Consider the following 24659-nt stretch of genomic DNA (forward strand, 5'->3'; position numbering starts at 1 on the left):
ACTATAACTGACTGAAAAACTCTATCTTAAAAAATATCATTCATCATCCATAATATCATTGGCATTGAGCTGCAGCATGCAACTTTGATAACATTCTGCAATACAACCTGAAATGTAACAAAATGACGATTAAATAGTGGATGAGGATGAATAAGCTGAAACATAATTAGGCATAAGATTGCTGTAATAAGGTTGGATAACCATAAAGAAAGGAACGACGCATTGAAACAAGATTAGTGAACAAGATATTGCATGTGTGTGGTTGAGGTTGAGTGCTACAAATGTTTTTTTTTTTGAATTTTCATCTGCACATTCAGTTGATTTAATTATGTACTAAATTAAATTGAAATGAAATATGAGGCTAAGAAAATTTGAATTGTACGGTTTTGTATGAAATATTGGATGAATGAATGGATGGATGGATGGATGGATGGATGGATGGATGGATGGATGAATGGATGGATGGATGGATGGATGGATGGATGGATGGATGGATGGATGGATGGATGGATGGATGGATGTTTTATGAATATGTTGTTGGTGCCCTGTTTCAACACTGGCTCATTAATCCAGACGAGATGTAAGCCAGTTTGCAACCGCTACTGGATTACTCCAGAGATCTACTATACTGAGTGATGTAGGGTTACTGGGGCTGGAGAGTAAATGAGGTGCATTGTCCTGATGAGCTTGGCAGAGGGGATAAATGTTGTTGATACCATCATCAATTTGTAATTTGTAGCTATTGAGGAAGATGCTGGGGCCAGAATGGAGCTGGGCTAGCGTCCGCCTGGTTGCTCTGGGTAGTGTTGATTCTGTTTTTTCATTTGGGGAAGTGGGTGGATGTAGTAGGAATTGTGCAGGTAGGAGTTCAGGATGTTGTTTAATCGATAGCTTCTTGCATTCTGACAATAAATGTTCCTCTGAGGCTGCCTTGTGACGTCCTGTGGCTGGCTATTTGCAAGGCTGCATCTTGATTTCGTTGTAGGCGGATGTTGTTTGATACTGAGGTCAGTGGACAATCTGGTGATTGGAAAAGGTCATCCTCATAAAACTTGTTACTTTTTTTTATTTTCCATGCATATTTTTCATCCATTTTGTTTTACATTGTTTCATAGTTTTCTATTTTTTATATGTAGTTTGTCCGATAGCTCATTCTGCTACTCATTCAACTCATTCATCTGACAGCTCATTCATATTCTTTTCTTCATTCATTCCATAATTTTACCACCTTTTTACTTTTATTATTTTCAGATTGTCCACTGACCTCTCAGTATCAAACAACATATTTATATTTGTTGTTTCATTTTTCTTATTTATGGTTTTATTTTATATTTTCTTATTACGTTTAATTTAAATTTAAGTTCTAAATAATTTTCAGTGCAGCAGGTTATTCTATTTTTACACTTTTATATTTTTTATTTTAATCAAAACATGTTGTAACATAACTATTATTACTGCTACTACTACTGCTACTACTGCTGCTACTACTACTTCTATTACTACTGCTTTTGCCACTACTACTACTGCTGTTACTTTTTCAACTACTAATGCTACTGCTGCATCTATTACTGCTGCTGCTGTTGCTACTACTGCCACTGATGTTTCGGCTGCTGCTTCTGCTATTACTGCTGCTATCGCTACTACTAATAAGACTATATGTAACTGCATGTAACTATATATAACTGCATGTATTATAAAAACATCCCCAAGGAAACATATCTTTTGCGTCTTGGCCTGATCATTATTTGTCTGATTAGATTTTAAATGCACAACATTTAATTTTTTGGTTACCGTTTGATGAAATCTATCGTTTGCATTCAATTTTTATTAGATTATTTTGTTTGTTTTGTTCGCTTTTTTATCATTTGTTTGAATATTCTGTTAAATCTTATAGTTGTAATTAATAATAATTATAATTATTATTGTTATTATTTTGGTAATGAACTTAATCCAACATCTAATGCTAGATGAATATATAAGTTAAAATTCAATTTAATTATATGTACATTCTTTAGTTTAATACATTCATCACGCAATCGCTCAATGGAGGCTTTGTTACATTTAAATCTCAGATCAATAAACTCAGCCAAGCAGTTACTTTTATGTTGATCAGTTAATTCTTCAGACCCATCCTCCATTCAATGCTCTTCATATAAAAATTTTAACTCATTTTAGTGTTGCTATTAGTTTGGTGTGTTGTTGTGCTGGCTGGTTAATGTATAGCTATGCCATTTGTTAGCATAATTATTTTCTTTTTGCTTGTCTTTTTAATTTATGATAATTGGTTTTTCATTTTTTGTTTTTGGTTCTTCAGTTTGCCTCCAAAGTTCTTTTTTTTATATCCATTTAATGGGATACAGTAAAACGTTAGTTCACACAGTCATTCATTTAGTTGTTATTCATTCATTCTCATTCTTTTAATCCTTTTGTTTGTTCTTTATTTACTTATTTGCAATCATTTGTTTCTCATTCACTATCCATTTTTCATTCATTTATCCTCATCCATTTATTTTCCACTCGCTCAATCTGTCAATGTTCCAGCCACTCCTCCCACTTTTCTACTGCCTAGTTTTGTTTCGCTTTTTTACATTACTCATTCAGAGGATGATAACTGCTGAAGGGAGCAAACAGACTTTAAACCTGTCTTCTTCAGTAAATTATAAATTCAACATCAGACATCTCTTTGAACTTTTATTTTTTACAAACTCATTATTTTCAGATGTTGTTTTGGCTCCAGTGGGAATATTATCATAGAGTAATGTAATTTGAATAATTAACTGGTCGGCTATTCACATTTTGTAGCGTGTAATTTAAAATCAATAAACTTAAAAATAGTCATATTGATGTCGTCCCATACAAATGTTGTACAAGTGATGTTTAATATTATTAACCTGCATCTCGTCACCATGTTTCAAATATGTGAGTCATCTTGCAGTTATGACGGTGAGTCATAATCATCGTTGTCTTCGTCGTCGTCTTCTTCCTCCTCATCACCTTCGTTGTCAAAGTAAATATTGTTGTTGTTATCATGATTCATAATCACTGCCCTTGTCATCATCATTAGCACATCTTTATCATTCTGAAATGTTATGATGAAAGAGATGATTATTATTAGGCGGTGGCTTTAACTTTGATGCCAGGAATGAAGTTAACATTTAAATGTATGTTGATGAATATTTTTTGGAAATATTTATTGTGGGTAATATAAACGGCACACACACACACACACACACACAAACACACACACAAACAACTAATCACATTCATCAACTTAAATACACTCTCATACACAAACAAACATACACTACTTACAAACACACAAACATATACGAGAAGGTGCATACGCACATACATGCCTCCTACACAAACAGAGACATGAGATACACATTCATTCATTGGATTGAGGAATATTTATTACCAAGCACCATCTAGATTGAGTGCAGGCTCTTGCAGTCAGTAAATGCTTAAATTATCATCAAATTAAGAATTATTTATCGATTTGTTTATTTTGTATTTTAATTGAAGTTTGAAAAATTAGATGTATCCTTATAATAAGCATTCTTTAAATGAACATGAAAGCAAAGTGAAATCAGTATATAATTTTGTATTGTATTTTTTTAATTTTGAAATTGGTTTGGCATTAAGCACATGCACATGCACAGCAAACATTCCACTTGTTATTCCTTTTTATCTCTGTAAAAGTTCTACATATCAATTTCCTAATCACATGAATGTTTACAAAAAAATGATAGCAGTTGGCAGGGAAAAAATGTGTACCTGTATGTAATAATAGTTTTCCTTGACATTTTTTGTATGCCAAGTCTAGAAGCACTAGTCTGTGGAATATTTTAAATATTTGGCAACAATTGTTCATTATTCTTTTTATGATCTTGAGAAAGAACATTGTATGTACAGTACTGTACAGTTTATACAATGCTTAATTGATTAATTAAATTAAATTAATTAATTATATTTAATCCTATATTTTTATGTTATGTTAATTATATTTTATTTATTTATTTATTTATTCACAAAACCAGAGGGCTAAAAAAAAACCACTTATCCGGTAAGAAAAATGAAAAATGTTCGAAAAATGAATCGTACGTCTATGAATTAAGTAAAAACATAGGATAATAACAGAGATCGATGCACAATGATCGTAATGAATAATGAAGAAGTTTATAGTCAAACTTCATAGATAACTTCATATTTTAAAAAATGTACTACTGATATTATAATTGGTAAATGATATGACAGTTTTAGCCAACAGAGTTGGTTAGGCATATATGTAAATATTAAACGTAATTTAACAATAAATCACATTATAATTAAAAATCTATTTAAATCAATAGTGAGTAAATGATTTTTGAAGACAGCAAGTGAAGTTGAAGACACTACGTCTGCCGGCAATGCATTCCACACTCGGATAATCCGGATACAGTAGAAATATTTTGTTACGTTGTCTCCAGCGTTGAAATCTTGCAGTCGACATGGGTGACTGCGAGTTGACAGATAATGTGAAGGGATGAAAAAACCATTTAAATCTGTGTTGATGAGGTTAAACCTATCAATGGTCCAACCCATTGTATCCCTCAATGAGGTTAAACCACCATATATATACAGCAAGCACAAATCAAGAACCAATCTACGCCGCTCAAGTGTTTGTAGTCCTACCGCTTGCAATCTAGACAAATATGGAAGATGACGAATTGACGGAATGAATTTGGTAAATCTTCTCTGAACATTTTCTATCTTGGTTATTTGATATTTGTAGTGCGGATTCCATAGCGGTGATCAGTATTCAAGTAGAGAACGTACATAACTGCAAAAAGCCTTCACAAGTAGATCCTTATTCTTAGATGTGAAACATTTGACGATTAAGCGAGCGCGGGAAGAAGCCTTGTGAGTGATGTTGTTGATATGCGCATTAAAGTTGAATTTGCTGTCCACTATCACACCAAGATCTCTGAAGTCATTTGTACAACTGAGAAGATGTTGATCTATATAATATTGATGTGGAACTAATGTTGATCTCGAAGATGGAAGAAATGAGCAATGACAGCATTTACTCGGAGAGAGTGGCAACTGCCATTTGATACTCCAAGCTGTTATATCGTTGATGGCCTGTTGAAGTTGAACTGAGTTGGATGAACGGCTGTATAGTTTAATATCGTCAGCGAATAGCAAACTTGAAACTGAAATAGATGAAATGCGTTCAACAATGTCGTTAATGAAGACAATGAATAGAGTTGGACCCAAGACACTGCCTTGGGGGACACCACTGGTAACCGATACTGAATTGGATAATTTGTTTTGAATTCTAACAAGCTGGGAACGTTGAGACAAGAAGTCCGACAGCCAGGCAAGCAGATTACCAGATATTCCATAGGATCTTAATTTTCCGACCAGTTTCGAGTGTGACACAGAATCAAAAGCTTTTTGGAAATCGAGGTAAATGGTGTCACAGCCTTCTTTGTTCTGACGAAGTGATATCCAGTCGCTGTAAAATTGCATTAAGTTGGTGCAGGTTGATCTACCAGGTAGAAAACCATGTTGAAAATGCGTAATTAGTTTGTTTTCTAAAAGAAAGGATAATATTACTTTGTTTATAATCTTTTCCATTGCTCTACAACTTGAACTCGTGAGTGAAATAGGTCGGTAGTTGCTGGGGTGGTTTGTGGGACCCTTTTTATGAATGGGAGTAACAATAGCAGATTTCCATTTAGTTGGTAGCTGGTTATTTCTAAATGATAGATCAAAAATATGACATAATGGAACTGATAGGTTAGATGCACACATCTTCAGGACAACATTCGGTATACCATCTGTTCCAGCTGAGGTTGAATTTTTTAAGTTACGCAGAGTTGTATACACTGTATGGGGAGTGAAACAAATATCTTCTAACAAGTTGTTGGTTAGACAAGGTATGGAACAATTGGAGTTGTTATCATGTGTAAATACGGAAGAAAAATATTTGTTGAATGCATTGGCCATTATCAGCGGGTCATAGGTCACGCTATTGTCATCTAACTTTAAACTACTGACATTGGGACGCGATAGCATTTTTTTGTTGACATACTGGTAAAAACTTCTGACAGAAAGCAGAAAGCAGTTTATGTTCATTGACTATTCTGTAACTGTTTGCTAAGCCAGAACATTTTCGTGACATATTCAAATACTGCTCTTTATCATCCGGTGAAGAAGTTCGTTTCCATTTTTTCCACTAGTGAAGTTTTACTTTATAAGACTGATGAAGTTGATAGGGAACCTGTATTTTGCGTTCTTTGCTTCTCAGAAAAGATCGAGGGATGTAAGTTGCCATAAGATTGTTTATCAAACGCTCAAAAATGTCCCAACATGTGTTGACGTCGAAGCAGTGCTGAAAAGGATTGTCCCAGTTGATTAGCCTCAGGCATTCATTCATATTAGTGAAGTCTGCACTGTTGTAATTATAAAAGGAAGTGTCGTTATCATTGTTAGAGAATTTGTCAGTTGAGTTATGAGTGATGCAGTTAACTTGAAAGGTAAGGCAGTTGTGATCACTGGAAGAAAATGGACAGGAAATCTCTAACTCGACAAGTAGGCTGGCATCATCAGATAGGATCAAATCTAAAATATTATTTCCACGAGTTGGTTGATCGACAAGTTGGTAGAGCCCTAATTCATTGAAAAGTTCGATAAAAGTATTGTAGATGACGTTATTTGGTGCAGAATAATTATTCCAATTAATTAGTGGGAGATTGAAATCACCTAACAAGCAAATCACATCTACCTTGCTAAGTTCTTTGATGCACCTGGCACTATCAAACGCATATTCCTCTGCTGATTTATCAAAACCACCACTTCGATAGTACGAGATGCAAATCACATCTCCCTTGCTAAGTTCTTTGATGCACCTGGCACTATCAAACGCATATTCCTCTGCTGATTTATCAAAACCACCACTTCGATAGTACGAGATGAAGCGATAATTTTTCTTTGAAATGGAAACATCAATTGAAACTATTTCTATGTGGGAGAACTGGGATGGTATTGAAACGATCTTGTATTGAATAGTGTCATTGATGATGAAAGCCACGCCGCCACCACGTGTTGCACGATCTCTGCGAACAAAAGAATAACCGCTAGGTAAAAATAAGTTGTCAGGATCATTTGGAGTAAGCCATGTTTCTATAACAGAAAATATTTCTGGTCTGTAAACTGACAAAAATAAATTGAGATCATTTTGCTTCTTTTGAATGCTACGAACATTAGCTAAGGCCATACGAATGTGTTTATTGTTGTAGGACTGAAAGAAAGGGCTGGGCATTTTTAGAGTTGTTGTTGGTAGTTCTGATGCGACGTCTCTCCTGTCTGATCAAGAAGGCTTGTTCGGCCTGCCTTTTGGAAAGGTCAGGGTTGATGAAGATACCTTTTGTTGTTGAAGAAGAGCGGAGGATCCTTAATGAGGCAATCAGGTCCTCAGCTGCCGATGAATTGTCTAGCGTGACACATAACCTGTGGTTTCCGATACGGCGAGTTCTAGCAATTGTTGGCTTGACCGTGAGGTGGTTCTCGCATAACGATAAAACCATATCTTTGTCGTTACATCCTGGCTGCAACTCGAGACCGGAAATGATAACATTTTTAGACCGACGTTCTTCATCTTTCTTTTCCTGCTCCACTGACCAAAGGGCCCTAGTCACTGTCTCAAGCATGTGGGAGATTCAGTAAGTTTAGTTACCTGCTTTTGACAATCAGTAACACTGGTGGCCAGTGTTGACATAGCGGAGTGAAGTTCTTTCATACTACCAGTCACGGCATCGGACATGCTCTTAACGGCGTTTTCGAAGCTATTACTTAGAGCTTCCATTCTGATTGTTGTTGTTTCAAACAGCTTGCTCATAAGGCTCTCGGAATGGGCTACTATTTTGCGCAGGTTCAAACAATTTTTCTAGGTTTTTATTGGAAACATCAATAATTTTTTTCAGCTTGTCATTTGATTTTTCTAATAATTTATCTATAAATTTTAATAAATTTTCGTTTGATTTGTCCAAAATTTTTGACACAAGAACTTCAAAACTTTCGGCTGAGACATTTTTTGCCATGATGACGAAGCACTAATAAGACAGGACAGGAAAACAAAACAGTAGAACAGTTTGAAAATATTTAATTTATACAATTTTTTATATTTTTAGAAGTGACTTAACAAATTAACAGTTTTGCGGTAGAAATTAAATATGCTATAACTAGAATAAATAAGAAATTTTAAGTTTTAAATCGAGAAATTACAATATCAACAAGACGTACGAGAAGCTAACCACCATTTATATTTAATTATATTTTGTACTTAAATTTGATATAAAGTTGTTTGCATTTTGTTTTCTTCATAAAAATCTTACAGATAAAATAAGAAATGAATTTTTTGTGTTCAACATTTTTCTATTGATTTTGTTTGTTAAGTCATTTTTCAATCTAAGTCAGTTTTTTGTCTGTTCACTGAAATAGCATGCACTCAAACCTCTCTTTCATTTTTCTATTAACTCACCCATCTGTTCATTATTCAATTTGTTCATTCGTTCATTCTGTCATCTATCTATATATCTATCTATCTATCTATCTATCTATCTATCTATCTATCTATCTATCTATCTATCTATCTATCTATCTATCTATCTATCTATCTATCTATCTATCTATCTATCTATCTATCTATCTATCTATCTCTATCTATCTATCTATCCATCTATCCATCCTTCCATCCATCCATACATACATACATACATACATACATACATACATACATACATACATACATACATACATACATACATACATACATTTATCCATACATCTCACCATACATCTATCCATACAATACATCTATCTACCCATCCATGCATGCACACCAGCACCTCACTATCGGATCAGAGCTTTGAATTCCGATTCAGAAGAAGGCTTACACCAACCTGTCCCTCATGTCTCTCTCGTCAGAAAGTTCTCCAACTGCCAAGGTTAGTACTTGTTTGGTTGATGGTGATCTTTCTAATGATGATGATGATGAATATGATGATGATGATGAATATGATGATGATGATGATGATGATAATGACGTTAATGAGTCAATAACTTTTATACTGCTCACACTGGCCGAAACATTTGATGGTTTTGAAACGGCGCAATTGAACTACTTGAAGAAATGAGTAAAACCCTGTTAATAAATAATACTTCATTATGAACTTGCAGAGATGAACCTGCCTCATCCATTCAGCTTGCCCAGCATGGTGGGTAGACCGAGGCTTTCCTTCCAGCACTTCAACTCATCAAACAGACTGCAATCTCAAACTGGTTCACAACCTCTCAGACCCCCGTATGCATACAGCAGCAAGATGCTCTCAAATACCAATGAAAGTTGCAGTAACAATTTTCTGTCGACAGCATCAGAATTGAAATCTTCATTGCAAGCGCCTTCTCTTTTAAGGAATTTTTCATCTACAATCACATCTTCATCATCAATTGATCGTTCCAAACAAAATTGCTCAATAAGTAACTCATCTTCAAAAAGCAATTCTCCAACATTTCAAGTCGCACCACAACTCCAACAACATCAACAACATCTGCCCCAACAACAGCAACAGTATCAACGCCAACAACAACAACATCCACAACAACAATCTCAACTTACCAGATCTTCGCCATCACCGAGCTTAACATCATCCACATCAAAAGTGATTCGAACGCCCAGCAAGTTGAGCATGTTGCAACAACCTTCAAAACTCGCCATGAAATCCAACTCAAAAATGTTGTCATCATCATCTGCAACAGCAGCACCCAAGAACGCTCTGGCATATGATGCTGTTGATGCTGCTGATGCTGATTACAACAATGTTTCAAACTGTAGCAGTCAGAGCAACGAAAGTAGTAACAGCAGTTGTAGCTACCGACAGAACACAACAGCCGCCAAATCCTTCTTGAATGCATCCCACGTCAGCAACCACACGTCTTTAAAACCTGCTCCATCAAATCAGGACATTTCAATGAAACGAACCTGCAATGGCCCGCCTATCAAACCTTGCTACAATGGCAGCAACACTAATGCCAGCATCAAACAACCACCACAACCAACATCTGCCAGTGTTGACAACAAACAATCTTCCACATCATCATCGTCATTTTCAACATCATCAACAACTGCAACAACAACAAAAAGCATACCAAGAATGTCCAGCATACCTCGTTCCAGGCTGAAACCACCTACCAAGTTGGAATTCTTTCATTTCATCTCTACATCGTTCCTGTAATGTCTTTATTATTGTACTACATTATTATTATTATTATTATTATTATTATTATTATTATTATTATTATTAAAAAATAAGGCCTGGGCAAAACCCCTTGCCTATAACTATAAAACAAACATATATACTTTTTTTATCCTTTTGATAAAAATATATTCAAGTAATTTTATTAATTTAAAAAAATAAATTCATTTTAGTGAAAATTTTTTATAAAGTAACTTTATTTTTGTTAATTTATATTTTTAAATGTAATTCATTCCCCTGTTCTTAAAATGACCATGAAGTGTTCATGCATGAAATATTTAGAAGCTGCATGCTTTAAAATAACTCTTACATGGGTCCTTACTTTCTAGTGAGCAAACCCCTCTGTGCTTGCTAAGTCAGTTTTGCTGTGTTTTAACCATTGCTTCTTCAAGATATGCTCTTCAGAAAGGATATTTCGAGATATTTCTTTTATCACAATAATTTATTTATCCAACTCATTTTCCCATCCATCTATTTTTCCACCTCATCTTTAACCCATCAGGTATCTACATCAAACTTTTACTAATCTAATAAATAACTGCCTCCCTTATGACTCCTCTCAACTTAACTTTCCGGATTTTGAAAGAAATTTAGAAAAATTTTCAATTTTTTGAACATTTTCTACTGAAAGTACAATGTTATAGGTTCTATCCTGCTTACTCGAGAATGATGCAATCATACTTTTTGGGGTAACCTTGATGAGCATTCAAGTTTCTCTCTCCTATAATCAGATCCTTCATATATTTTTTATATATCATATCAGTCCTTTTCTTCTAGCTTTGTTTGTTGTGTGCATCACGATTCATCGTACGGACTATTTATTCCACAGGTTAGCTGCCACTGGAAATGCCAACATCAACTGAAGACGTTTGTTAGTGAAGGTGATGCAAAGAAAATGATGACGCCGATGATGATGGTAGAACTGATGAAGAAGATGAAGATGATCAAAATCTCTCACCAACAAGACGTGGAAAATGATAATGAAAATTATGGTGCTGGTGATCATTTTATGATTAGAACATTAAAGATTTCTTGACTTTATTCTCAATGTATTTAATGTTACAAATGGATGATGATGTTGGTGGCAAAGCGAGCAGTTGCAGCATTTCAAATATTTTTTTGATCCATGTTTGTATTTAATCTCAGCACATTTTTATATTCCATGATTAAGTTTCTATAACGTCATCAAATTCATCATCATCAAACTCATCATTATTGTTGTTGTCGTCGTCGTTATCATTTCAATTAGCATCACCATGTAGTCATTTTCATCACTATGACTAACTTGACGCGCCAGCCATCATCGAAAAGTTGGCAAGCAACTTATTGTCATAACTATACAATTGATATTAAAATGTTTGTTTCATTGTCATTTTAATTATTATTACTGTTATTATTATTATTGTTATTATAATTATTTTTATTTTTTAAAACTATTATTTACTATTTGTAGGTGGATTTTTTTCAAAGACAAAATTGGTTATATATATATATATACTTATATGCATACATCAGCAAGCTGCAACATATTAATGATTATAATTGTTTAATTGTTTCAACTTAGTCTAATGATGATGAAGCTTGTTGATGTTTTAGCCAGCCATGTGAATGAATGAATGATGAATGAATGAATGAATGAATGAATGAATGAATGAATGAATGAATGACTGAATGATGAATGAATGAACGAACGAATGAATGAATGAATGAAGAATTGATTAGCTAACTGAATAATTGAAAGAGTAGAGAGATGAAGGAGTGAATATATGAATAAAGACAGGTTAATAAATAAATAATTAATTAATAAAGTTAATGCACTGAATGCAAATGAATGCACTGCACGGTGTACACAATCGGATGCATTATTATGAGGATTCGGCAAATGATGCCCAATAACTAAAATTTGGTTAATGGGTAAGTGGTAAAAGAGGGAAGATTGGATAAACATCTTTTAATAGTAAATGCATGAATGATCGCAGTTATTTAAAAATGCTCGCGGACAACGCACGTCTATAAAGTTGCGTGCGAAATGTCGGAGTTGGATGAGAAATATCCAAATCCGACTCTGGTCCTTCGAAAATTTCGACTTTGACACCGGGTTAATATTTCCGAGTCCAGATTTCGACTTCCAGAAAAAATTTTCATCTTTTGCATCATAATTATACCTTATCGCTACTAAATAAAAAATACTTTGAGAAACACATAAAATCATTCAATATAATTGTTTTTCTTAGTAAAGCTAATTTATATTTTTGGAAAATAATGAAACAAATTTTGTGATTTTATTCACATTATTAGCATTTATTGTCAATATTAAGGTTGATTGCATATCGCTACACCCATTTACCTTCTAAAAAACACGACCTTCAAAAAAATTCCAAAATAAAAAATGAAAATTTTTTGAAATTGACAACATTTTCTGGATTCAGTGTCGAATAACTCCGGCCGCTCAGAAAATTCGGACTCTGGCAAAAATCTCCTACTCCATTCGACTCCGACACTGGTTGCGTGTGATCAACCGTCAAAAAACATCGTCTTTGCACTAATGTCACGTCATCAGATCAGATCACCTTCTCATCATATCAGCAAAATACCATCACATAACCATCGCGTGATTTCTCTTTCAATTTCCACTGGCAGTTGCTCAATAAATTGCTTTTCTACCTTTTTCCTTTCTTTGTGCTGCGCATGCCTCTTCCAAGCAGGCATACTAACTTATTTGGAGCCATCATCTTGTCACTCGCTGAATTTGTTGTTGTGTTGGTTTATCGTTTGTTCATCGTTTGTACATTGCTTTGCTTGTGTTTTGTTTTTATATCATATGCTTGCATTTCATTCTAATGTTTGTATCATACATCGTTTGCTTTTTGTTGCGCTCGCTTGCGAACAAAGTCGTGTATGTTGGAAATATTTTAATATATAAACGCAACCAGTGTCGGAGTTGGAAATATTTTAATATATTAAAATATCTGTTTAAGATGGTGCTTGCACGAGTTTGTTTGCAAATACGCTAGCAGGATTTTTTTATGCACGTGCCTGTCAAACTTCATCCTTCAATTTTGCTGCTCGTGCCCCTATCTCTACTCATGTATCTCTACTTTTGTTCTCTTACACTTGCTACTTATAGAATATAGGATCATTTTAAAATTATATTTTAAACAAGTTTTTCACGAATCTCAGTGTAACTTATTTCCGCAGTATTTCTAGGATATTTTAACTAAACCCACCAGGTTTTTGATCGTCTTTTCGTTCCCACTTGTTGAACACTTGCCTTTTCTGGTCATTTTCTCTGGAACTCTCTTCCTCTGTTTTTAACTATTTCTCCACTTTTTCCACTACTTACGAAGTTCAGAGCAGATCTCAAGACCCTTCTGTTAGCTAAACTCATTTAAATGCGCTGTTGAGCTTTTTGGAAACGGCGCTTCATTTCGAATTATGCAATTATGTTGCCTTTCTTGTTTAATATGTATGTGTGTGAATGTTTTTGCTTGTGCATACATACCTTTTTCATGTTTTTGTGTGGGTATGGATACTTGTGATGAGATAGGTATGCATCGTGTTTGTGCCATGTATCCATGTCGATTACTTATAATCAGTTTTGATTAGTTATTTCAACTACAGTTGTCATGATCGCAATTTTTTGCAAACTTCATACAAACCAAAGTTTGTTCAGTGAATTCATCTTAAAAGTGAATTGTTACAATCATATACCGTAAACTAATCTTATTAACCACAACTCGTTTTTAAGGAAAAGCTGGATTACGTTATTAATTTAGATAAATAATATATGTATACACGAATGAATAACTAACATCATCTTCATTTTCTTAGTCACATTTCATTCGTTCATTAGTTGTAATCAGCATCGACATCGTCGTCGTCACCATTATCATCAAAAATAGAAGTAACACCAAGTGCCTATTATGTTTTTTAATCATTTTAAAAGCTTCAGTTTTTATGTTTGTTTCCATTTGGTTATACATTTGTCAACGTCAGTATTTTAAACAAGTTCTTTATGAAACTAATTTGGAACAAATCTCTCTCATTACAATTTTTTATTATAACACCATTCATCTTGAAGAAAAAAAATAGAAGTTATGGTTTTATTATGATCGTTATTCATACATTTTTTTATAAATAAATTTACTATTAGCAGATTTGTTAAGTATTATTTTTAAAATATCAAAATAGTATGAAATGGATTAAATTGTACCAGGCATCGTAAACCTCACATTATCCTCCATCAACCATGCATGCGTTGTATATTTATGCCTAAATAGATTAGCATTGGCGTAAACGTAACAAATCTGTGATTAATAATTAACAATCTGACCACTAAGAACAACAAATGAATGTTTAAATGTAAATCTAACATCGCCAAACGAACATTCGACGGATTGGCGTGGTTCGTGAATTCCCAGACTTACAGCCCGTCAATTTCTGCTGGTTATACTACTACATAAAAATATTTATCTAATTATTCATTCAACTTTCTCTTAAACGATTCTCGGAAGACAATTGCATAATAAATTAAAATTGATCCAAAGCAGTAAACTATATACACATTTTCTAATGACAAGACAAACCAAATAAAAGCCAAAAGAAAAAACCATCAACAAAAATAAATCTCGAACAGTAGGCATACATTAATAAAAATAAACAGAAAATAGAAATAAAATAGGAATAATGATAATATAATGATAGCCATTAATAATGACAATAATAATAATATTTAATAATACATCAAAATACGCCCGCTCAAAACGTTAAAGTTTAAGACGACAACAGAAAGAAGTTAGCGACTTGAAAAAGAAGCAGACATGACTACAAGAATGCAACACAAAATGGCTGATTCAAAAAACTTTTATCTCTTAACGACGCAATAGGCCTCAGTATTTAAAATCCGTCGAATCCAACCTTACGCGTCAGTAAATCAACAGGCTTACAATCAGACTTCTATTTTTCCTGTAGCGTTGAAATGCGGTGTACTTTTTTCTAGATTTATTGAATCTAAACTAGATAGAAATGACTTGTCATTTTTGGTTTTTATCTATTCAAATCAATTTTTTTTCAAATTTTTTAACGTCTTGTATTTTTTGCATGAACACTTGGCTAAAACTGTTCATTGAACAGTTTTAGCTAAGCGAGCTATTTCCAGCGTGCCACTTTGTGTAAGACCTCTTCACTCAACTGAACCTGTATTGTTGAGGGTTGAGAATGACATTATTGCAATTAGATAATGGGAAGATTGCTCTTCTTGCTCAGCGTGATTTATGTTCGGTTATTTATAAGGTTTGAACATTCTATTTTATTTATTCGTTTTGAAAAATATTTCTGTGTTACTGGTGTAGCTCTTAATTGGTTGTTGTCATTTCTGTCGTCCAAGAATGAAATGTCCACTGATTTGCCTTTTGTGACCAGTGTCTCACAGAGTTCTAAACTTGGCTGTCTTTTGTATTTGATGCATGTTTCTGACTGTGTGTCCTGAATAATCGTTGTATGCTGACGCTATTTAGATCCATCAGGCTGGTACTTTGAATTGAATGCTTTATCTTCTGAAATTGTTGGTTGAGTAAAAAAATAGGAATCATGGACACAAAAGAATGTTATGACTAACAATATCAAAGGCAGGAAAAAAAGAATAAGGAGAAGAGTAAACTTATCTGTATCACTAGAGAGATAAGCATTTTGCGTATTTAGCAAAAAGGTTTCAGTGCATTAAGCAGGTCAGAAACCAGATAGGTAGCAATTAGAGTTTGAATAAAAAGATAATTGATTATAAACATCCATTATTTTAGAAATGACTAAATATTACTGACAGGTTTATAGTTAGATAAAGAGAAAAGATCTACAGATGAGTTTTTAAGGATGTGTGTAACACTAGATTTTTTATAAGATGTAAGAAAGTTTAATGTTAACTGGTAGTCAACTGATAGTGAAAGTATAACTAAAAATTAGTGCTTTAATTGAAATTAATTTTTATTACAAAAGCCTAGATAGTCCACTTTAACAAAAATATCATTAACAAGTCAATTAAAAACCAGCAATTGCAAAATAAACCTACAAATATATATGCAAAATAATAACTTTTTAAATGTCTTAATAATTTTACTAAATGAACTTTACCAAAATTTTCATTTGCACAAACTTGGAAACTAAAAATGTTAGGTAGTTCATCAAAAAATTCAAAAAAAGGGCAACTTTGAAATGCTTGATAAAAATTTGTTACGCCAGCATTTATTAAGTTATTTTATATTTGAAAGCAAAATGCATGCATGTCTTGACCGCCTATCAATCAGGACTATCTTACTCACCTTTAATTCGGTGCAAACCTGTCAACAAACTGAGCCACAAACACGCACGCACACATACACAGCACCACCATCACCTTACTCATTCAATTTAATCAAACTTTCACAGGAATAAACCAGCTAAATATCACATGCAGAAACAATTGGCACATTCGAATGAGATGTGCGAAAAGATGGCAACAACAAAACCGCTTGTCGTATTATCTAAATAAACCCCAAACCTAGATATATATTATATGGGTAACATCATCAATATCATTACCATCGATAACGATGGTCAAATTAAATTTACATACCCATAAATAATAAATAAAAATAAATGAAGAACCGTCATAATAATGTATCTTCCGTTATTTAATGAACGTTTGGCGAATCAGGTGGGATCAATGTTTCCAATCAATCAATCTTCGTTTAGCGTCCAGAGACCCAGTTTCCCGAGGTAGGACGTTTCCAATGTTTCCAACGCAATCTTGCATTTTATTATATCCAATATTATGAAGATGGCAGTTGGTGGACTGGTCTCGCTGCTCGCTAGGTCACGAACGCAGCGATAGAAAAAAATACATGAATGTACGAATTAAGGAATTAATTGACGAATGTTTAATAACTATCAGTATGAATTGATGAGAATGTAATACTTGAGTCATCAACAACAGTTTCATAGATAAATGCAACTATATTTGATTTAAAGACAAATACACATACGTCGCAGATTATATATAAACAGATATCCAAGTGGATCTGTTGGTAAACAACAAACATAGTGAATCTTAAGATACATCGTATGACATAACAAATAGCATCAACATTAAGATAAAATATGTAAAAGAATATACATTGCTTGTACACGTCACACTCACGCTAATAAACATATGCACAGTTGCATTATTTGTAGAATTCTGCATCCGACGCACGAACATCTAAAAAAATAAATCTAATCTTAATATAATTAAAAAAAACCTAAAATAAATGAAAATTAAAATAACAAAAAATAGCATTTTGTACTAGAATAAGTTTTAATAACTCTAAATTGTTGTAAATAGCTTCAAAAACCTAAACTTTTAACGAAAATAGGCAATGATAAGACTATATGGAATGTATTACAATCTTCACGAATGCAGCAAATATGAACGTTCACGTGTTAATATACCAATTATATGAACATGAACGTGTGCGGATATGATATGGCCTTCAAGTACAAGGTTTTGTTTTAAATGTTATACAAAATTAATTTAAATGCTCTTAACAAAATAATTTCTTAACGCTACTGACTAATTGTTTTTAAATATTCAGATCGATTGATACTAAAGTTAAATGCATACAATAATGTGAATGAAGACCTTAGATGGTCAGCCCATGTAACATTTTGGCAAACAACTGAATGTAATAGAAATCTATTGGTTTATATATACAATGCTAGGACGTTAAACGAACATAAAAACGCACACATACATATATACGCACATACACACAAGCAAATGTGTGCTAAGAGAGCATGAACATTAATGTAAACTAGAAACTTTTATCTTATCGCAAGTTATAGCATCCACATTAATTAGATCCATACATTCCATTTCACAGGATCAGCCTGATGCCCTACCTCGTAACTTCGTAAATAAGTTTTCATTTAATTAATGAAACGGGAGCTGGGAAAAAATTCATTTATTCTTTTTGTTGGTTAGCGTTTTGTCGATCATTCTAGCTAACTTATTTTTCTTCTTAGGAGTATTTGAAATGTTCAACCTATTGTTCAACTCGCTGTCTACCTCACAGTTAACATTTTTCTCATGTTTCCCTTCCTCAGCAGTTTCCTCCAGCGACTTCTCGCTGATAATTAAGTTCTTCATCTTCATCGTTTCCCCTCTGAAGTTTCCAGCAGCCAAGAAATCTTTGAAGAGGCTTCTGCAAGGAACCTCATCAGGACTCAACGACGGAGATGAATCGGAAATGTAGAACATCGAATCCAATTTGTGGTGTTGGACGAAGTTGCCGTGCGTTTTCGAGTGAGCCAGTTTGCATCTGTTAAATTCTGAAAGATTTTGTAGTGGATTGATGATCGGTTTCTTATTAGGGAACTGCAAAGACTTTGCAGGTGCATCGATGAATGATCCTGGAAGTGATGAACGACTATCGTCCCGACACATGCGGACTGACAGACGGTCCCCGACCTCGGTCTCACCAACTGGTTGATGAATCACTGCAAGAATTAATGAACAATAACGTGTTTCACCGCGTTGCCAATCACTCGAATTATTCGGCAATCTTCTTATAATAAGCATTAGTTACCACTAGACTAATGATGAAAAAACTTATTAAAAAAATACTATCAATAAAAAGAAAATGTCAAAACAATATGCAAATAACTAGAAAGCTAAGAAACATGATGTGACAGACCATTTGAATTGAGTCCGACAGCCGTCAGTTGCATGCCAACTTTGAACAAGTTGGATATTATTGGGTAGGTGTTCAAGTAGCCTGCAAAATGATGATCAACGGTAATATAATACAACGGTTGCAACAAATTTACAACAAAGGAGACATGTATGATTAAATAAACCAAGAAGCAAACCCTCAGCTGGCTATTTTTCCGCTGCATTTAAAATTTAATTTTATTTCATTTTCTCAATTTTCTTAGCCCCACTTATGTGAAGATCAAAGCTGTTTTTTCTTAGTCCTTCACTCACTATCCTCTCACAGCTTCCTTCATTTTAGTCATTTTAGCATCATTTCAATCTTCATTTCTCTTTATTCCTCCTCAATGCTGTAGAAAACTCCACCACCGCCACACCAACGCATTCCACCACGATGTATCGCCCAAATGGTGGAAGATTCGCACGATGAAGTTGGTGGAAGACAACGTCGAAAAGCAGTTAAAGGCTTTGAAGCACAAAGTTCATACGGCAAGGAGTTCCACACGAAAGGTGCGAAAACAAAAAAAACTTTTATCTCCATAGGACGTTCTAATCTACTCGGCGTTAATAACAATCCATCAGTGGAAGACCTAAGAAACAACTTACATGTTGGCAAACCAATAGACACATGCAAGCAGACCTAGATAATCAGGACAAAGACAATTAACACATTAGCTAATACCACAGTTTTAAATAAAATTCGTTGTTTAACAGGAAGCCAGTGGAAAGATTTTAATCGTTCAGAAATATGGTTAAACTTTTTCAGTCCAAATATTAACTTTGCAGCCGAATTTTGAACTAACTCAATAGACCGAACAAATTAAAATAGTCTAAACGTGTCAAAACGAAAGCCTAACAACATCTCGAGTCAAAAAAAACTTTTCAATCAACTTTCAATTCCTAAGATAAAAAACAGAAAATTGAATAAAATAAACACAAAACAATCAAAAAGATTAATTCATCATTAATGACAACCACCAAACTTCAATTTTATATCAGACCCTATAAACCAATTTTATAAAGTGATACCCTTAAACCAAGCCACAACAATTCAGTTTTATTAATATTGTCATTTTGCTCAACATTCATCTTATCATCAAAAAACATGATGGTGGTTGAATAAATTAAACATACTTGAAGCAGTGGACGATCTGGTCAGTTGATTATTGGCCGGCGTGTATAGGGACACTGAAATGTCAACGCAAATATTACATAATTACATATTGAACATTAACCATATCAGCATACTGTACACATATTGATACATTGAAAACTTTTTACGTAACATCTGAGTTGCTAAACCAAATGAAAAAAAACTATGTTGTGGTGGTGGACTGACTTCTGGAGCCCCTGAGTAGCGAGTTTAGGTAGGAGACGCCAGGGTTCGTTATAATGTTGAAGCTGGTCAGTCTTTCTATTTCTTTCCACCTCAAACACCTCTCCTCCATCTCTCTCTTCAGTTCGTCTAGTTTATCTCTGATATCATATGTAGTATAAATAAATATGTGTGCGTATGTGTATGTGTGTGTATTTTTATGTGTGTAATGGATGTTGTTACCAAGACCAATCAATGGTGTGATGGTAAGTGTTCGTTCATATAGTACTAATGCTGTGTTAATATCATGAAACATATATTGCATATGTTGGCGTTTATCTGATTACAACATGTATGACTGTTGCTGAACTGTTAAATTAACTGACGAAGGTTACCAGAGTCAGGCAGAGTAAGATTATAAAAAACAAAACTTTTCAACAAAATATGCACACTTTATTCGTCTGTTAACAAGCCACAACGAAAAGTTGAACATCAGCAAGAAGAGCTTCGAAGTCATTCAGATTGGCAACAAGCGATATACTTTCTATTTAAAATCTTAAAGTATATGAGATATTTTAGGATTTTAGAAAATTTTTGCTCTTGAGCAAATAATTGAAGATAATGAAAGAGAATTAAATATATTGTGCAAGGCTCTGGAAAAAAGTTTTACCTTTAGTTTTGAAAGAACTTTTACCTTTGTTAAAATGCAACGGCTGCAGAGAAACAAAAATGGAAAAAAATTTTAAAACACGAGACAGATGCTTGATTTGAAAAAAATTGAAAAGAAGATTGAAAAGGTGAACTTGAAAATAGCAAAAAATAAATCTGAATGAAGATGCTAAGTGATGGTATCAGATGTAAAAGGCGATATTCCAATATTAACGCTGAGCACCATACATCCAATGGCAATAGACAAATTAAATGCACAGATGTTGCACGTATATTTCATTGAAACATTCATTTAACAAATATCATATTAGAAAGAGCGTTGAAGGACTCTCTGTGTGATGAACATACTTGACGAGGTCAGTCCTATCTTCCGTTTGATTCTGCTTCAACGATCCAAACAGTTTGAATCTCTGCTTCTTTATTTTCTCACACTGATGGGTTGAAATTTTTAAATAAACAGGCAAATTTTTATACAAATAAATGTCAAAATCAAAAAGTTTATGTTATAAATTTAATTATATTAAATTAAATTAAAATATGAAAAATGATCCCTATTCTTAAAAATAACAATAAATGAACATAACCTTCGAAGCACCAACAAAATAACCTAGATAGAAGCAATCCTTATAAACTGCACAGCACATCATATACAAATACAACGACATGAAAGAGTAATGAGGTCGTGAACCTTACAACCTAGGATTGCACCGGAGACCAGTTGCTGTTTTTCACTATACGGGCGTATTCGATTCTGGCAAGCAAGGCATATAGCAAGACAGGAGAGTTGGCCGTATAGTCAAAGTATACTCAAGTGCTTACATTCATATTAAATCAAATGAAATGGACGTGTCAGTATTTGTAAGGTGCCACTCAATTAATCTGCAAAAGCCCCGGCTTCGCTAGTACACATTAAATGAATGATTTTTAGACGTTTGTAAAAAACATTATGGCTTGTGTGGCTGAAAGGACTTGAATATAAACAAATCAGTTAAAGCACGAGTTTCACGGGACCCTCATATCAAGGAATGCATCGAGCTACTAATGTAAAGGGACCAACCACTTGTTTGGCCTCCCTCAAGTTCTTCTCAACGATGGCCTTCTTCTGTTCAAATGCCTTCGACTCCATCTCATATGTCAGTTGAAGCCATTGCTGCAGATGCGGCATGCACGTCTTCTTCTTTTCCTCCAACAATCGCTCCGCTTCCAACAGCTCCATCTTCCTCTGTGTGTTTCAGGATTTGTATGATCATTTGATGACAGTGGTAGAGGTGGTAGTGATTAAAAAATAAACAAAAAAAAGTGTTATGAGGTGTAAAATAAAATGATAAACAAACTCTGAGACATTTAAGCAGGTCATGAAGCATCGTGACATTCAAATTGTCTACAATAACGATTATTACAAAAATGTTCCAGCAGTGAAAGTCTAACAGATATACAATGTTAAATACCGTTCACAAGTTTAATGAAGAATTGAATCACGCCATGAAAAACGTGCATGTAGAACCTGAAAGAGTTCTTCCCGCAGAGAGGCGAGATTCATCAAAGCATCCTCCCTCGCAGACTCACCGACATCCCCATCACAATCCTTGCCACCATCACAACATCCTTCTGTGAGATCTTCCTCGTTTGAACATTTGCAAAAGTTTCCAGTGTTCTTAGTTAGCTTGAAAAAGAAACAAAATCATAACATCAAAGTCATAATCGCATCGTGATCATCAAAATCGCCACCATCACCACCACCATCATCACCACTATTACCACCACCATCACCACCACCATCATCATTATTACCTCTTTCTTGTTCATTAGCTTCCTCACCAACTCATCCCTCTCATCTTCCTCAATAAGACGCTGCCTCAGAGACTCGTCCAATCTGATCATCAACAACAACAACAACAATAATAATAACAATAGCAACAACAACAATAATAATGATGATGATGACGATTATTAAAATAAAAACAAAGCGATGATGATGTGATGATGATGACGACATATTACTGAAAATATGATGGTGATATGCTGATGATATAACTAACGATGAGGAAAACGCCGTCGAATCATCAACTCCGACGTCGCCACCACCTTCGCCATCGTCGGACGTTCAACAACAACCTACGACAACAAGCCACCAGACGCTAGAAAATGTTGAAAACACTGAAACGCCTCTCCTTGAAATCAGACTTCCACGAAGCCCTGCTCAATGGCTTGAGGCCAACACGTATTTTCAACTTCACCAATCAACGCTACCAAATCTCACCAATTTGAATGAATTTACAATCGGTTTCCAAACCATGATCTACAACTACTTTGCCTCCAACTTCGGCACCATCAACAATAAAATTAAATCGGACGGAGGTACAAAAACGTCAATTAAGTTGTTGAAAAAAGAATTAAAACAACTTAAATTCTTGGGCCGCAATAACCATCATTTCGGCAACCAAATAAAGTCGGTTAGCAAAACGTTGAGATCGAAGTTATCGTCATCAAAATCTTCCGACTCAACTAAACGACACAACACAACAAGCCAACTCAAACGTCGATTTTGGTGGTTTTGCAAAAAAGTTTTTAATTCAACAACAACTTCATACAGCGTCACCGTCTGCAAAAACTACTTTCACTCCATCCAAAGCGACACTCACAACAACAAGCAACAGCTGCCAAACTGGATCCCAAAACTCTGAACGCCGCCAATACCTTGCAACACAGATCCTCCCAGCTACAACGAAATCTCAAAAATCATTCGAAAATATAAATCAAGATCATCCCCATGCCCACTAGACCAGATCTCAATAATACCATTCAAAAAATGCCAAATTCTCAGAACTATTCTCCATCGTCTATTAATCCAATGTTGGTCATCTTCTTCAATTCCTTCATGCTATAAAAAAGGATTTACGATACAAATCCACAAAAAAGGTGATACCAACAACCCATCGAACTTCCGCCCAATAGCACTGCAACCAACACTATACATAATATTTTCATCGTTCATCAACAATAGAATGTATAGCTTTTTTGAAACAAATAAATTAATAAATAAAAACATTCAAAAAGAGTTTTATCCTAGAGTTGATGGATTGGCTGAGCACACCCAGATGTTAACGCACATGATCAACAATGCTAAGAGACACCACGTACCATCATCGTCACGCTCTTAGATCTTCGTAACGCATTTGGAGAAGTCAGCCAAAACCTCATCTCCTCAACGCTAGATTATCATCACATTCCTCTTCAAATTAAAAATTTACTAAATAATATTTATGTCGATTATTCAATCTCTGTCTCTGGTTGCGAAAGCTTAACTCCTCCCATTCCCCGCTGCTGTTTAATCTGTGTTTTAATCCGTTGATGAAACTAATTGAAAAAAAAGAATTTCAGCAATGTGGATATATATGGGGACCCACAACCAATCTAAAAACCAGAGCTTGGCTTCAGTTTGCCGATGACACGGCCATCATTGCCAACAGCACTGACAGTGTCCAGAAATTAATTAATCTGAACCAAGCCTGGTGCAAAGCAACCGAAATGAGTATGAGGATTGACAAATGCTGCGCCTTTGGCATGAGAAAGAAAAATGGCATATACGAACAGTTTCTCCCAAGGTTGACCATTGACGATAAAGCAATACCAGAACGTTGAACTTAATGGT

The 24659-nt window shown here is 34.4% G+C and overlaps 5 protein-coding genes across 5 annotated transcripts; 2 read left to right on the forward strand and 3 right to left on the reverse strand.

Moving 5' to 3' along the window:
• Positions 1 to 2935: 2935 nt before the first annotated feature.
• On the reverse strand, positions 2936 to 8959 carry HELRODRAFT_164349 (hypothetical protein; the record flags this gene model as incomplete). Its single annotated transcript, XM_009029304.1, has 7 exons — positions 2936 to 3079; positions 4459 to 4752; positions 6773 to 7231; positions 7290 to 7655; positions 7724 to 7933; positions 8528 to 8531; positions 8949 to 8959. 7 exons carry the CDS (start codon positions 8957 to 8959, stop codon positions 2936 to 2938), a joined length of 1488 nt encoding a protein of 495 aa, XP_009027552.1.
• Positions 8960 to 9227: 268 nt separating this feature from the next.
• HELRODRAFT_164350 (hypothetical protein) lies at positions 9228 to 10280 on the forward strand (the record flags this gene model as incomplete). Its single annotated transcript, XM_009029305.1, has 1 exon — positions 9228 to 10280. One exon carries the CDS (start codon positions 9228 to 9230, stop codon positions 10278 to 10280), a length of 1053 nt encoding a protein of 350 aa, XP_009027553.1.
• Positions 10281 to 17314: 7034 nt separating this feature from the next.
• On the reverse strand, positions 17315 to 20183 carry HELRODRAFT_189411 (hypothetical protein). The gene is made up of 4 exons (XM_009029306.1): positions 20158 to 20183; positions 19007 to 19087; positions 18107 to 18809; positions 17315 to 17982 (listed from the first exon to the last, which is right to left on the reverse strand). Exons 2-3 carry the CDS (start codon positions 19038 to 19040, stop codon positions 18271 to 18273), a joined length of 573 nt encoding a protein of 190 aa, XP_009027554.1. The 5' UTR covers positions 19041 to 19087; positions 20158 to 20183; the 3' UTR covers positions 17315 to 17982; positions 18107 to 18270.
• On the reverse strand, positions 20120 to 22888 carry HELRODRAFT_164352 (hypothetical protein; the record flags this gene model as incomplete). Its single annotated transcript, XM_009029307.1, has 6 exons — positions 20120 to 20211; positions 20363 to 20499; positions 21356 to 21438; positions 22065 to 22229; positions 22512 to 22670; positions 22799 to 22888. The coding sequence occupies 6 exons, from the start codon at positions 22886 to 22888 to the stop codon at positions 20120 to 20122; spliced, it is 726 nt and encodes a 241-aa protein (XP_009027555.1).
• A 413-nt stretch (positions 22889 to 23301) lies between these two features.
• Positions 23302 to 23691, forward strand: HELRODRAFT_164353 (hypothetical protein; the record flags this gene model as incomplete). Its single annotated transcript, XM_009029308.1, has 1 exon — positions 23302 to 23691. One exon carries the CDS (start codon positions 23302 to 23304, stop codon positions 23689 to 23691), a length of 390 nt encoding a protein of 129 aa, XP_009027556.1.
• Positions 23692 to 24659: the final 968 nt, after the last annotated feature.

This window comes from Helobdella robusta (assembly GCF_000326865.2).
Source record: "Helobdella robusta unplaced genomic scaffold HELROscaffold_6, whole genome shotgun sequence".
In the NCBI taxonomy this organism is placed as follows: Eukaryota; Metazoa; Annelida; class Clitellata; order Rhynchobdellida; family Glossiphoniidae; genus Helobdella; species Helobdella robusta.

What these genes read in the sequence shown, in the direction of transcription:
- HELRODRAFT_189411 (XM_009029306.1), bottom strand. Translation starts at nt 19,040, where the DNA reads ATGCAACTGACGGCTGTCGGACTCAATTCAAATG. An exon ending in TGTCGGACTCAATTCAAATG is followed by an intron (nt 18,810 to 19,006) that starts GTCTGTCACATC and finishes TAATTCTTGCAG; the next exon opens with TGATTCATCAACCAGTTGGT.